Source organism: Onychomys torridus, chromosome 1 (assembly GCF_903995425.1).
Source record: "Onychomys torridus chromosome 1, mOncTor1.1, whole genome shotgun sequence".
In the NCBI taxonomy this organism is placed as follows: domain Eukaryota; kingdom Metazoa; phylum Chordata; class Mammalia; order Rodentia; family Cricetidae; genus Onychomys; species Onychomys torridus.
In genome coordinates, this window is record NC_050443.1 from 125292989 (window position 1) to 125305764 (window position 12776).

The following is a 12776-nucleotide window of genomic DNA, read 5'->3' on the forward strand; positions in this document are numbered from 1 at the left end:
CAGGCTGAGAAGGTTTCAGAGCCAAGAGTCATCCTTCATAATCAACCTGAGCAGGGAGTTCTAAGGAGTGTACACTTCAGGCTTTAACTCAGAGCTTGGCTGAGGCTGAGGCTGAGGCCCTAGAAACCATGTTCAGGTCAGTGGCAGGAGGTCTGGGGTTACCATCCTAGCCTTACCCCAAACTGTGCATTTGGACGAGCCCTACTGTTCTCTAATCACCAAAATGAGGCGACTGGACTGAGAGAAACTTACTTGATCGGGGGTCACTTAGTTACACTCAAAGATAACAGTGCCCATTGACTCCATCTCCTTAACCAGGGAATGCCCAACACCTAAGCAGCATTATCTACTTATAATTTTTGCATAGGGTCTGGCCTAACACAAATTAAGTGCTTATTATAACTGTGTACAACTATGTTTAACCAGGAGCTTGCCTTTAAAAAAAAAAAAAAAACAATGTAGGCCAGGTATAGTGGTCTACACCTTTAACTTCAGGACTTGGAAGGTGGGCCTAGGAAGACTGGGAATTCCAGGCTAGCCTGGGTTTTAAGAGGGGTAGAGAAACACTGCAAGACTGCAGATCATGGCTGTGTGGAAGAATTGCCTAGCATGCATGAGGCTATGGGTTCCACCACCAATACTACAAAACAAAAGCCACAGGCTTGCAAGGTGTAGTCCCCCAGTTCCTGCATATTTCATAAGGACCTTGGCATTGTTTCCTTAACTCCTAAGACCACAAACATTTAGATTTTTATTATAGCCCAAAGGATCCTGGTTAAAAGGCTGACTAGCCTTCAATAGAGATAAATATGGGTGGCTGGGGTGTGTCTTCAGGTGTAGCTCAGGTCAGAGGGCTGTGGCTGCAATATAGCTGGTACAGGGTCCTGCTCAGAGCAGGCCCCAGATTTCTGCAAGAAGAGAATCAGAAGATTGAACTAGTACTTCATTCAGGCAACCCAGTCTTCTCTCCAGGTTGTCTTACCCTTACCTCTGCAGACGCCCACACTTGATAGTGCTCAACAGCATCTCCTGCTCCTTAGGGGTGGCACAGGCATCATAGGCAGCCAGGAGACTGGGGGTAGGGCATACAATGGCTGATTATCTGGGCCAGCATCAGGAGAGCCAAGGCAGGAAGATTTAGCCTGCAGTAGAGGAATCTGGACCCTGCACATTTCCTGATCCTGGTGATAGAGGCCCTCTTCCATGCGGCCTGCCCTCCCCCTTCCTGGGAAACACTGGGACAGAACCTTCCAAGGCTCCCACACAGAGCCAGGCTTTCTCCAGAAGCACTGGTGAAGCTGACCTCCACCCAGGAAAGGGCAGAGGAACCCAGTGGCTCTCTGGGGGGTACCTGGCAGGTGTGCTGTATCGGTCCACCAGGGCTGCTGCTTTCTCCCCACTCAGTCCACGCACCTGCATCAGCTGCCGGGCAAAAACTTCTCGCACAGACTGGGCCTGGGGTTGGGATTGGCCTCTATTAGGGGTGATCTGGGACCAGGTCACCTAAGCAGAGGCGAGGCAAGGGTGGTACCTTGTTCTTGACAGCTTCTGCATTGAAGTCACTGAAGGTGAAGAGTGAGCAGAGAGGATTTGTGGAAGGTCTGGTTCCTGATTCAGCATCCCCTGGGGTTTCCCAGAGGCGGCTGCGTAGGGTGTGGCCCTGACAGAAAAGGGGACTGAGGCTAGGGTAGGCTCTAAGGGTTAACCCCCAGCCATTCCTTTCCTTGGCCTCAGTGGCAAACCTGAGAAACCAGGATCTCACCCACCTTTCCTTGCTTGGGTAGCAAAGACCAGGTGAGGGCCCAGTGCTGGTCGGAGGCATCTGCTCACCTGATAAAGTCTTTCTAGGCCCTTTGTCAACAGGGCCAGGTAGCCAGCTGACTCCTTAATATCCATGGTACGCTTCACAAAGAAGCCATCAATGACCTGGAGAAGAGTACCCAAGGGAGGTGGCTCCTGGCCTGATCCATGGACTACAAATCTGCCAGCCTGCCCCTGCCCTTCCGGCTTACCTGGGTGTTTGTGACGGCCTGCAGCAAGGTACTCTCAGGAAGGCTGAGGTTGTGGACAGACCCGTGTTCCTCCACCAAGTATACCCGGTGTCCCAGGCCACAGCGCTTCAGGCGGAACTAGGAAGGTGGCAAGCAGGGTGGGTCAGGCCCACATGCCTACATGTCTGGGCTGGCCATCATATCACAGTAAGATTACAAGGAGATAGGGTTGGAGAAATGGCTCAGTGGTTAACAATAATGCCTGCTCTTCTAGAGGACCCAGGTTCAATTCCCAGCATTCACATGGCAGCTCACAACTGTCTGTAACTCTTAAGATCTGACACCCTTACCCTTGCACAGACATACATGCAGGCAATGCACCATAAAATAAATTATATATCATAAGGGGGTGTGTGTGTGTGTGTGTGTGTGTGTGTGTGTGTGTGTGTGTGTGTGTGTAGGAGACCCTGATCTTGCAGCCTCTACTGGCTCCTTGCCTGTCTTGGAAGAGCCACCACACTCCCCACAGGCTCTTGCTATGACTGCTTTAGGAAAGCCATGAACCTCTGAATATTACACATCCTCCAAGCTACCCTTGGCCTGGTATTAGCCTCTGTGACTCTAGGGTGCGCCCCGCTGCTTCTGCATTTCCACCCTCGTTTATCTGACATCTCCAGGGATAGGTACTCAAGGCGTCTTTAAGTTTCTCTGGCCAGCCTAGAAAACCTTGCATTCCGCATGGCTTAAAAGGGGCTCAAAATGGGAATGGCTGGAGGCTTCTGGTGCTCCGCTTTGAGACCACCCAATAGCTTTGTCTAGGCTGAAGTAAGGAGTGAGCAGGCTAAGGCACCTTCTGCTCTCGAAAACGGCCGTCAATGATGCTGCTGCACAGGTCGTCCAGACGCTTGCGTTCCACAATGTGGTCCAAGACTAACTCCCCAGGTCTTGCTGCCAAGAAGTCAAAAAGAGTCTTATTGTCGGGGCTGGAGAGATGGCTCAGCAGTTAAGAGCACTGGCTGCTGTCCCAGAGGACCCGGGTTCAATTCCCAGACCTACATAGCAGCTCACAACTGTCTCTAACTCCAGTTCCAGGGGATCTGGCACCTTCATACCAGCACACATAAAATAAAGTTATATAAATTACAAAAAAAAAACCAAAAGAGTCTTACTGTCCTCCCCTAACCCACGCCAGCCTCCGATGCCTGCCCATGACCCTTACCTGGGTCTCTGGGCCTGGTCTCCTGTGCTACCCACACAAAGTCCCCAACGTGCAGCTTTCGCACTGTGTGGGGCACATGCAGCCGCTGCAACTCTTGGAGCATTTCTGGCCTGTGTCCTGCCCTAATGTTTCAAGGAAGAAGGCCCGGGTCAGGGCCAGCCAGTACTCGCCACCCTTCAGCAGCACCCGCTAGTGTTCTCAAGGCTCCCCCACTTCACTTACCCCCTGGTCTCTCCAGTGTCCACACATAACAGCACTCGGTACTCACCAGGCCTCAGCTCCAGTGGTGGCTGCTGGATGCCACTTTCACTGGTACCACTGTGAGGGAATGGGGGCTGGGCATCAGACCAGAACCCTCAGTGCCAGGGTGGTCCCCCACAACTCACGGCAACCGTGGCTCAGCAGTCAGAGGTCCCTGAGACATGGTTGCCCCATTTTTCCTTCCTCCCTTACGGTTCAGACATGGTGGCTTCTGGGGCTGCTGACTCCTCTCCATGGGGCTCCCCTGGCCTGGTGCCAATGTTCAGAGTGCTCAGGCCTTCTGCCTCGGCCAGCTTTTGGGCCAGCTCCAGGCCCTCTGGTGTCAGTGCGTACCTGGGAGGTGGAGAAGCCAGTTTTACCCTCTTTATACCTGGCAAGCTCTGCTGCCCCAAGCTAGGTGAGCTTTACCCTCCTTGGTATAAGTTCAGTGGCTGCCCGCATCCTCTCCCTGTCCTGCAGGTCAGCTTCCTCAGGACCTCCTAACGCCGCCTCAGCTTTGCGATGCGTGTCTCACAACTCCTCCTGTTTCACTCAGCACCACACTCTCCTCCCTAGAATATTCTGGCATCTCTAATCAGCCAGATTATAAGACATGCCAAATGTTTGTGGAGCTCCCTGCTCTAATACCGGACCTTTCAGCTTCCCCTCAGCTGCGCATACTTTCCAGGTCCTCCAACCTCAGGCTCTTAGTGGGAAGGCTGGCCTTCCTCCACCTCAGCAGCACCAGGTCTGAGATTTGCTGCATAATTATGGAGCCTAAGAATGTCCTAACTCCTGCATGTGCTCCATCCCTGCCTCTTGTGCTCCCTGCAACTTGCTCACACCTGGATGGCCGATGTGTTCTGAGGATCAGGTTCCTGTGGAGGAGGCCTCGGAGGGCAGGCCAGGGTCTCGAACTTCCAGGAACTACCTGTGAAAAGGAAAGGAGACCCTCAGAGAGACCCTAGGACTCCCAAGCCTAAACTTCCTGTGCCACTAGCCATATGCCATAATTGGATCAGGCTTCATACCAAGGCTGCCTGCCATGAAGAAAGACTGCAGTGGTCTCTACCTGCCCATTCTCAGCTGGATGCTCACCCTGGGGGCCTTCTGGGCACATTTCTGCAGCAGCTCCTCCTTGGTAAGGAAGCTGTGGCCATCAGGATTCTGAAAGCATGGTAGAAATGAGGTAGGTTCAGGGCAGGATTCCTCAACGGAGTGGCCAGCATGATCACTGCCAAGGCACTTCTGTGAGTCGGCCTTACCCACGCAACTGACTTGGGGAGACACTTACCAGGTGTTCCCTGTAGAGCTGGAGCAGGACCACACGGGCACCTGAGTTCTGTGCTGGCCAATAGCCACCAGTGCTTCCTGCTTGAGGCTGGGTGGGAACCTGAGAGACAGCAGGGCTCTGAATTCAAATATTTGTGTCAGCTGAGGTCTCAGCAGGCTACATGGCCCTGGAGAGGGAGACGCTATAAAGCCCTGTAAATCTGGAATGTGACTGTGGTCAGAGCACGGGCAAGGGTCAGGCCCAGCCTCCAGCTACCACAACAGGAGAACAAAGTCACTGTAGAAATCCCACAGTTTTCTGAACCGGATCACTTAGCAGCTTCCTTTGGAACTCCATCTACAGCTGTCTCAATAAGGAATTAAGATAGTGTCTCTTGGGGTTGGGGATTTAGCTCAGTGGTAGAGTGCTTGCCTAGCAAGCGCAAGGCCCTGGGTTCGGTCCTCAGCTCTGGCTAAAAAAAAAAAAAGATGATAGTGTCTCTTAAAGAGCGTAAGAGACTGTCCCAGGCGGTCTAAATCAGCAAGAGCTGGACACAGGGCTTTAATCCCCCAGACCAGAAGCCCTACTCGCAGGCCTCCCATTTGGCTTCCTACTTCCTTTCCCAATCCTCACTGGCATTGAGGAATCCTGGACTCGAGCAGGTGGCTTTTCACTGGCTTGATTCTTCTCTCCAGATGGTAGGCTGGGGGCATGGTCACCTGCAGAGGACAGAAGAAAGTCAGGCCTGCACCCAATTTGGATGCCAGGAGGAGCCTTGATGCTTCTGCTCACTTTGTGAACTCTGGTGTCATATTTAAAAACATTTCTGTTTTATTATATGTATATGAGTGTTTTGCCTGTGTGTATGTCTATGCATCACTTGAATGCAATGCTAGAAGAGTCCAGAAGTGGGGGCTGGATCCTCTGGAACTGGGGTTTTGGTTTTGAGACAGGGTCTCATTGGGTGAAGCTCTGGCTGGCCTCCAACTCATAAAGACCCTCCTGCCTTTGCCTCCTCTGAGTGTTGGGGTTAAAAGCGTGCATTACCATGCCTAACACCTTGTCATTTTTTGGGACAGTCTCAAGTAGCCCAGGCTACCCTTGAACTCCTGATCCTCTTACCCCCACCTCCTAAATGCTGGGATTACAGACTTATTTCACAACGTCACCCACCGCATCTCAGTCGGCTAGGTTTGTACGTGAGAACTACGAGGTTAACAGAGCGTCAATCACCAGCCCTGGGTCTACAGCAACCACTTGAGAGTGGGTAATTTGAAGCTAAGGTATCCAAGGTAGGCACAGCCTGCACCAAGGACATTTAGGGGATCACTAACTCCCTGAGGCGCTCACCGCCTGATGCTAGGTGCTGCTTCAGCCGCTCGTCCAGCATCCGGCAGAGCCTGTCTCCGAAGTGCTGAAGGATCTTGGCTTCCTTCCCGCTGCGCAGAGGTAAGGGGTACCGCCGGAGGGAGCGCAGTGCCTGGCGAGCCAAAGGCAGAAAGGAACTCGTCAAGCTCGGATGCTTGGATCATCTGGCTCGGTCTCCAGAAGACCCAGCGGGGACTCACCTTTTGAAACACAAAGCGCGCGTGGCGCCCCCTGCTGGCTGCCTCGTCCCGCCACTCGGTCAGCCAACGAACGAAGAGTGGGTTGGGGCAAACCGGCAGTGGGCGCTTCCGGCCCAAGCGGACCGGTGCTGCCATAATGTCTAGACTGGCTCTTTCCGAGCCTCAGAGAGACCCTGAGACTAGAACCCCGACGGTTCTGCAGTTGGCACAGGAACACCCGGTTGAGGCCGGGACCTCGCCAGCCTGGCTGCAGGCCTGCCCCAGCGCTTTGTACGACCCAGCAAGAGGCTGGCGGGAGAGCGGGGCTGCAGCCCCTGCCCTCGGAGCTGCCCCCACTGCCGCCAGCATCGGCCCTGGGCACGAGCCCCCCCGCAGGCTCCAGCGCTTTGGCCCGCCCCTTCCTCCCGCGCCCAGATCCGAGAGCACGGTCATTTCGTGCTGACAGTGAAAACGGCGGACAGCGCCCCCTGTGCCCGGGAGGGCTGGCTGGGGAGACGCTCCGGAGCCTGAACTTGGCTTGCGGCTTCAAGGTCTCAGAAGGCTGTTTGCAGGCTCTGGTGGAAGAGGCTGCAGAGAGAGGGCTTGAAAGAGTGGGGGAGGGTGGGACGCAAGTGCAAGGACGTCTGTGGGCGTCTGTGAAGGGGCTCACGGGGTGAGATAAAGGAGTAGCGCAAAGATCGCGCAGTGTGAGGGTGCAGTGGCCGGGGGCGAACGCAGCAGCTCAGGCTCAGCGAGCCGGGCGGGTGTGGGGGGTATGGCGTGCATCCTGGCAGGTGGAGGGGTCGAATGTGGGCCCTTTGCGGGTATCTCCGGAGGAGGGACACAAGGATCGATAAAACACAGGGGTCTCTTCGGGGACTGGAACAGCTCGAGATCTCCAGCTGCCGTGCCGGAAGTCGCAGGCCGGCTTCCCGCGCCCTCCTCCTTCCTCAGGCAGCCTTATAAGGAGCCCGAAGCTGGCGCTCGGGCTGGGCACGCCCTCTGGAGTCTCATTCCCTAATAAGGACATCTAGGGCATCCCGCGGCCGGGGGCGGAAGGAGTGAGTCTCCAGGGTAACCGCGTAGCCCCTCCCCCGTTGCTCGGGAAACCGCGAGGCTCGAAAAAGGTGGAGCTAGCCAATTCTTTAGGCGGGGCACTTGGGAGAGGGGGGTCCGGCTTCGGCCTCCACCTGGAACTCAGCAGCCCAGCCTATGAGTGCCGCGGGAGGCCTCTGACTACAATCCCCGGCATGCTCTGCGAGTCGCCTTATTCCCGGGGTTGCTGCACATTTACACCCTTTATTCGGCTTATGGGGAGGTCAAGGGCCCCGGTTTCGTTTGCTTCTAACCTGCTTGCTTGCCATTTTGCCCTCTTTTCCTGCAGTGTGAGGCCATGATCATTGTCCGAGGTCAGAGAAATGTTCCTGGAGTCTCCAGCCCAGTTTATTTTAAGCTCTTGCTCCCATAGATTGTCTCAGTTTTTGTGTTAAAATAACCATGAACCTATCGACTTGAGAGCTAAGTTCAAATAAGTATTCCTTTTCTTATCACCTGGTAAAGGAAATGTAAAGAAGTCTTTAATGCACAACTGTCCACCCTTCCCCCATGAATTATATTTGACCCAAGAATTTGTCAAATGTCTTTAAACAAAATCAAAACTCTCGAATCTTTTTTTTTTTTTTTTGAGACAGGGTTTCTCTATGTAACAGTCCTGGCTGTTCTGGAACTCACTCTGTCGACCAGGCTGGCCTCGAACTCAGAGACCAGGCTGCCTCTGCCTCCTGAGTGCTGGGCTTAAACGTGTGGGTCACCACTGCCCGGCTTGCTCTTAAACTCTTTATTGTAACATTTTCTATTTGTTAAGGTTCTCTTCTTTGTTGAAATTTCATAGGACCTCTTAGGAGATAACGTGACTTTCCATGTGGGGGACACTTTACAGAAGCAAGTCCGCTGGCTTGAAGACACCGTTCGTTATACTCGAGATTCTCTGGAAGCCGATTCCAAGCCAGTGATTCAGAACAGTAAAATCTTGATCATCAGGGCCATAAATAACGGAAAACCACCTCACTTTGTGGAAAAAAGAGAGACTCAGGACACAATTATTTGGGGTCATCTTATCAAACCATGGGCCTCTTGCTCAGCTAAGCGTTTCCTGGTCCATTGCACCAATGGGCTCTCCCTCCGTACAATCGCCCCGCCTCTTGGCCTCCGCCTACTCCCCCGCGCCTCAGGCTCTGCGGAACCCAGGCGCAGCTAGCTCCTCTTCGGTGCAAAATCCTTGGACTTCATTTCCCGTCGGCCCGCGCGGCGAGCGCCGGAAGCCCGCCCCGCCCCTCATTGTGCGGCTTCTACTAAACGGAAGGGGCCGGGAGAGGCCGCGTTCAGTCGGATCCCGGCAGCAGCTGCGGCGGCTCAGTTCTTCTGTAGCTCTCCCTGTCTCCCTTTCGCTTCCGGAAACATGGTGAGCACTAGGCCACTGTGCCCGAGGGAGGCGGTTTCGTGGTCAGTCGCTTGCGCGCCGGGTGGGGTGGGGGCGGCGGAGAAGCGTTCTCAGTGTCCCCTCCCCCAGCGCCCCGAGCGAGACGAAGGGTCTTGCAGGGAAGGGCAGGCCGCGCGTGCGCGCCCGTGGGCGCTGGGGAGGGCCGATCCGGACGTCGCTCGCGCGCCCCCTGGCTCCCCTCCCCTCCCCCATCCCGCCTTTGCGCCCGCGCGGACACTGGCCGTGGGGGAGGGGTCCCGGGTGCCGAGCCTCGGGCAACGCTCGCCGGTTCCCGGTGGCGCGCGCTGGACCCGAGCACGCGGCGCCCAAACCCTGCCCCGGGGCCGCTGGGGGGAAAGCGCGCGCGAGACGTCTGCGCGCGCCCCACCCAAGAGCTGTTCCTTTCCTCGGCTCGCCCTCCCTCTGCGGATGGGTTTGTCGCCGCAGCAGGTGGCAGGGATGCCGCCGTCTGGAAGGGGCGGGGGCATCGGCTCTTGGGGGATGCCGGGGCTTCGGGGGCCGGGTTGAGGCACTGGCTCCCGAGACCAGCACTGCAGCGCTGGTCGGGGAGTGGGTCCTTCGGCTCCCATCAAGAAAGAGCGGTTACACACTGCCTTCTCTGTGCTCGGGGCTAGGGCTGCAACGGCGCTGTGCACCAGCGCGTGCGCACATGCCTGGGCCCCGCCATCCCGGCTGCAGCTTTGGGCGAACTAGGCCTTTTGCCGGATGGGGCCGAGGGTGGAGCCGCGTTTAGGGAAGTGACCCAGGCGGGTACCGCCCGGAAGCCACCCAGCTCTTCTGTTCAGCCTGAGGGCCTGGAAAACTGATGCTCGTGTGAATAGCCGGCTCTGCCTCTCAGAGCTGACGGGGCTCACGCCTATTCCTAAAGGCGACTCTTGTGCCTTGAAACATCGTAGGTTCCGCCGCCTCTGGGATACGAATGTCTCTTGGGGAGGCCCTGAGCCTAACCCAATCTCCTTTCCCCGCCTACTCCGGAAGCGGGTGAATCACGTGGCTAGCTTCCTCTGCAGTTCCATGGTTGGGGGGTTGGTTACAGATTTCTGATTGGGTCGTCCCCCAAGGCCATACAAAGTAGAAAGTTTTTGAAGATTTAGAGCACTACAGCTTGACCTATTAATTTGTCAGTGATCTTTAGGACTCTACACCACTCTTGGATGAAAGGGAGTTGCCCAGCAGGGCCCTAATTGGGGGTTGTAATTCTCGTGTTTGGGAGATCTTGGCGGGGAAGTGTCGTTTATGCGATGACTGTATTGAAGGCTCTGGTGGACTTAATGAACTGTTGAGCAGCTGTTGGTATTTTTGTGAAGTTCTGTTCCCGTCTTTCGCGAACATGAGTCTATGGCCCAGGTGCTCGGTCTCCCTTTTGTATCTGTCCTAAGTCGTCATTTTAATTAGAGGCTGAGTGGTGTCAACTCAATCAGTAACCTTCAGATTCTTTGGATTTGGTGTTCACGACTCAGCAAAGGTGTTTTGTTTTGTTTTGTTGTTTGTTTTGTTTTTTTAATTTGTCTTTTTAGAGAGACAGGGTTTCTGTGTCACCCCCACTGTCCTGGAACTCAGGGAAAGATATGGTCCACCATTCCTGCTATGTTTTCTTTTTAACAAATACTGTTCCTAACCTTTAATGGGAGTGTTGAAATAGATAATTGGTTCTCTCCCTTGCAAGGGGTTTGTCCCAACTAGTCCTTAGAAGATGAATTGTATGGAGGGGGAGGCACAGCATCCACTAGTGTTCTGTGACTGAGAGCTGTACCTTTTGTTATCCTGGCTGAGGTTTCCTGTAACTGGAGAGAATACCCCAGAATCCTTTCCCTTACAAGGTGTATTATTTGGCTTGTCCCTCAGGCCTCCGGTGTGGCTGTCTCCGACGGTGTCATCAAGGTGTTCAATGACATGAAAGTGCGCAAGTCCTCAACGCCAGAAGAAGTGAAGAAACGCAAGAAGGCAGTGCTCTTCTGCCTGAGTGAGGACAAGAAGAACATCATCCTGGAGGAGGGCAAGGAGATTCTGGTAGGAGATGTGGGGCAGACTGTGGACGACCCCTACACCACTTTTGTCAAGATGCTGCCGGACAAGGACTGCCGCTATGCTCTCTATGATGCAACCTATGAGACTAAGGAGAGCAAGAAGGAGGACCTGGTGTTCATCTTCTGGTGAGCTCCTTGTTCAAGCTCTCCTGCCTGCTACCTCTTCCCTTTCTTGGAAGAGCTTACTTAGCAAAAATCATCCTAGGTTTGGGGGTCAGGGTTGTCACCAAATTAATAAGGACCATGGTGGGGAAATGCTCTGTTGAGCATCCTGGGGGTTTCTCCTCTTGAGTCATCTGTTGCCTGGGGTAGCTGCAGCAGTTTCCTGTTTGTCTTCAGGGCCCCTGAGAGTGCACCCCTTAAGAGCAAAATGATCTATGCCAGCTCCAAGGATGCCATCAAGAAGAAGCTGACAGGTAAGGGTCCCTTCTTTGTATGCCCTTCTATGTGAGTCATGACTGCTGTGTGGGGTAGATGGCAATAACAGGTCCTCCACTCTCCTGTCTGGGTGGTACCTTGTTCCTTCCATCTGCTCTGATGGCTGCTTCCCAGACACAGACTTCCCACCCGGTGCTTCCCGCTCACTGCTCTTTCTCTGCAGGAATCAAGCATGAATTGCAAGCCAACTGCTACGAGGAGGTCAAGGACCGCTGCACCCTGGCGGAAAAACTAGGTGGCAGCGCTGTGATCTCTCTGGAGGGCAAGCCTTTGTGAGCCGCCTCCAGCCCCCTGCCTGGAGCATCTAGCAGCCCCAGCTCATGGGTGTTGCAGGCTGCCCCTTTCCTGCCAGACCGGAGGGGCTGGGGGGATCCCAGCAGGGGGAGGGTAATCCCTTCACCCCAGTTGCCAAATGTCCCCCCCCCCCCCTGGACCGTCCTCCTCCCTCCACCCTGACGGTTCTGGCCTTCCCAAACTGCTTTTATCTTCTGATTCCTCTTGGGTTGAAGTGGACCAAGTCCCTTCCCAGGCACCCAGTGTGGGGGGAGCCTGCTTTTTTTTTTTTTTTTAACGACACCCCTACTCCTCCTCCCCCCATCCCATGCTGCCAACTTCTAACCACAATAGTGACTCTGTGCTTGTCTGTTTAGTTCTGTGTGTAAATGAAATGTGGAAATGACCCTCCCTGCGCCAGCTGGTTGCCTCCCCTTCCCCTTGTTCTCGGCCACTCATGGAAGCAGGACCAGTAAGGGACCTTCAATTCAAAACAAAACAAAACAAAAAAACAATAAAAAGGCTAATTAACAAGGTGGTTTTTTGGGTTTAGGGGGGGGGACGGACGACCCTGTGATGGGGATGATTGGTAAGGATCAGTGGTTTTCCTGTGCCGTGCCTCTAGCCCAGACCCCAGTGACTGACTGAGCCTCTGTTTTGAGGTGGGGTGCTGTGGTTGGTGGTGCCAAGGGGGTTGGGTCCAGAGTGTCTCACACCTGAAACTCACTGCTATTGGGTCTTCATAGTGGACAGTGAGGCGCACCGATCCCCTTACCACATATGGTTAAGTACAGTTTGCTCAGGTGACCTATTGATCTCTCCCTGAGGTGACTGGCTCACCCTAGTGTCAGGTTCAGTGGTGCTGTAAGCAGCTTCAGTTGGGCCTTTGGCCTCCTGTACCTGTGGCTGGAGTCCATTCGGGGTGGGTCAGCCAGGTGGAGCCCAGGACTTCAGACCCAGGTGTCTAGTGCCCCGCCTCTTATTACTAGAAAAAGCTTTGAGCATTTTACTAGCATTTCTGTGGATTCCAGCCTGTGCCCTGAGGACTGCAGAAGCTGTGCTCTAGGGCAGGTGAACTGGGGTAGTACCCTGAGTTTAAATCTTCCCCAATCAGAGGCCATTTTTTTTCCTTTATTGAGGTTTTATGCTACATGTTCCCTGATTTCTCACTAAGGCCACAGACCCATTAAGGTTGGCCCATTTTACTCTTGTGTAAGGTAAGACAGGCATAGGAAGAATACCGAATATTAGCTTTGTTTTTTTCTGTG

At 54.4% G+C, this 12776-nt stretch overlaps 2 protein-coding genes across 3 annotated transcripts; one reads left to right on the forward strand and one right to left on the reverse strand.

Moving 5' to 3' along the window:
- Nucleotides 1-738: 738 nt before the first annotated feature.
- On the reverse strand, nt 739-6698 carry Mus81 (MUS81 structure-specific endonuclease subunit). 2 transcript variants are annotated; one of them, XM_036201972.1, is made up of 16 exons: nt 6292-6691; nt 6074-6203; nt 5357-5442; nt 4745-4843; nt 4549-4617; nt 4296-4381; nt 3664-3804; nt 3433-3528; nt 3211-3332; nt 2842-2939; nt 2013-2129; nt 1831-1926; nt 1532-1660; nt 1352-1455; nt 989-1072; nt 739-908 (listed from the first exon to the last, which is right to left on the reverse strand). In XM_036201972.1, the coding sequence occupies exons 1-16, from the start codon at nt 6424-6426 to the stop codon at nt 842-844; spliced, it is 1659 nt and encodes a 552-aa protein (XP_036057865.1). In that variant the 5' UTR covers nt 6427-6691; the 3' UTR covers nt 739-841. The 2 variants fall into 2 exon arrangements, with proteins under 2 accessions (XP_036057865.1, XP_036057861.1); XM_036201968.1 differs by lacking the exon at nt 739-908 and having other exon boundaries at nt 1009-1455; nt 6292-6698.
- Nucleotides 6699-8588: 1890 nt separating this feature from the next.
- On the forward strand, nt 8589-12042 carry Cfl1 (cofilin 1). Its single transcript, XM_036176921.1, has 4 exons — nt 8589-8731; nt 10616-10923; nt 11137-11213; nt 11399-12042. Exons 1-4 carry the CDS (start codon nt 8729-8731, stop codon nt 11509-11511), a joined length of 501 nt encoding a protein of 166 aa, XP_036032814.1. The 5' UTR covers nt 8589-8728; the 3' UTR covers nt 11512-12042.
- Nucleotides 12043-12776: the final 734 nt, after the last annotated feature.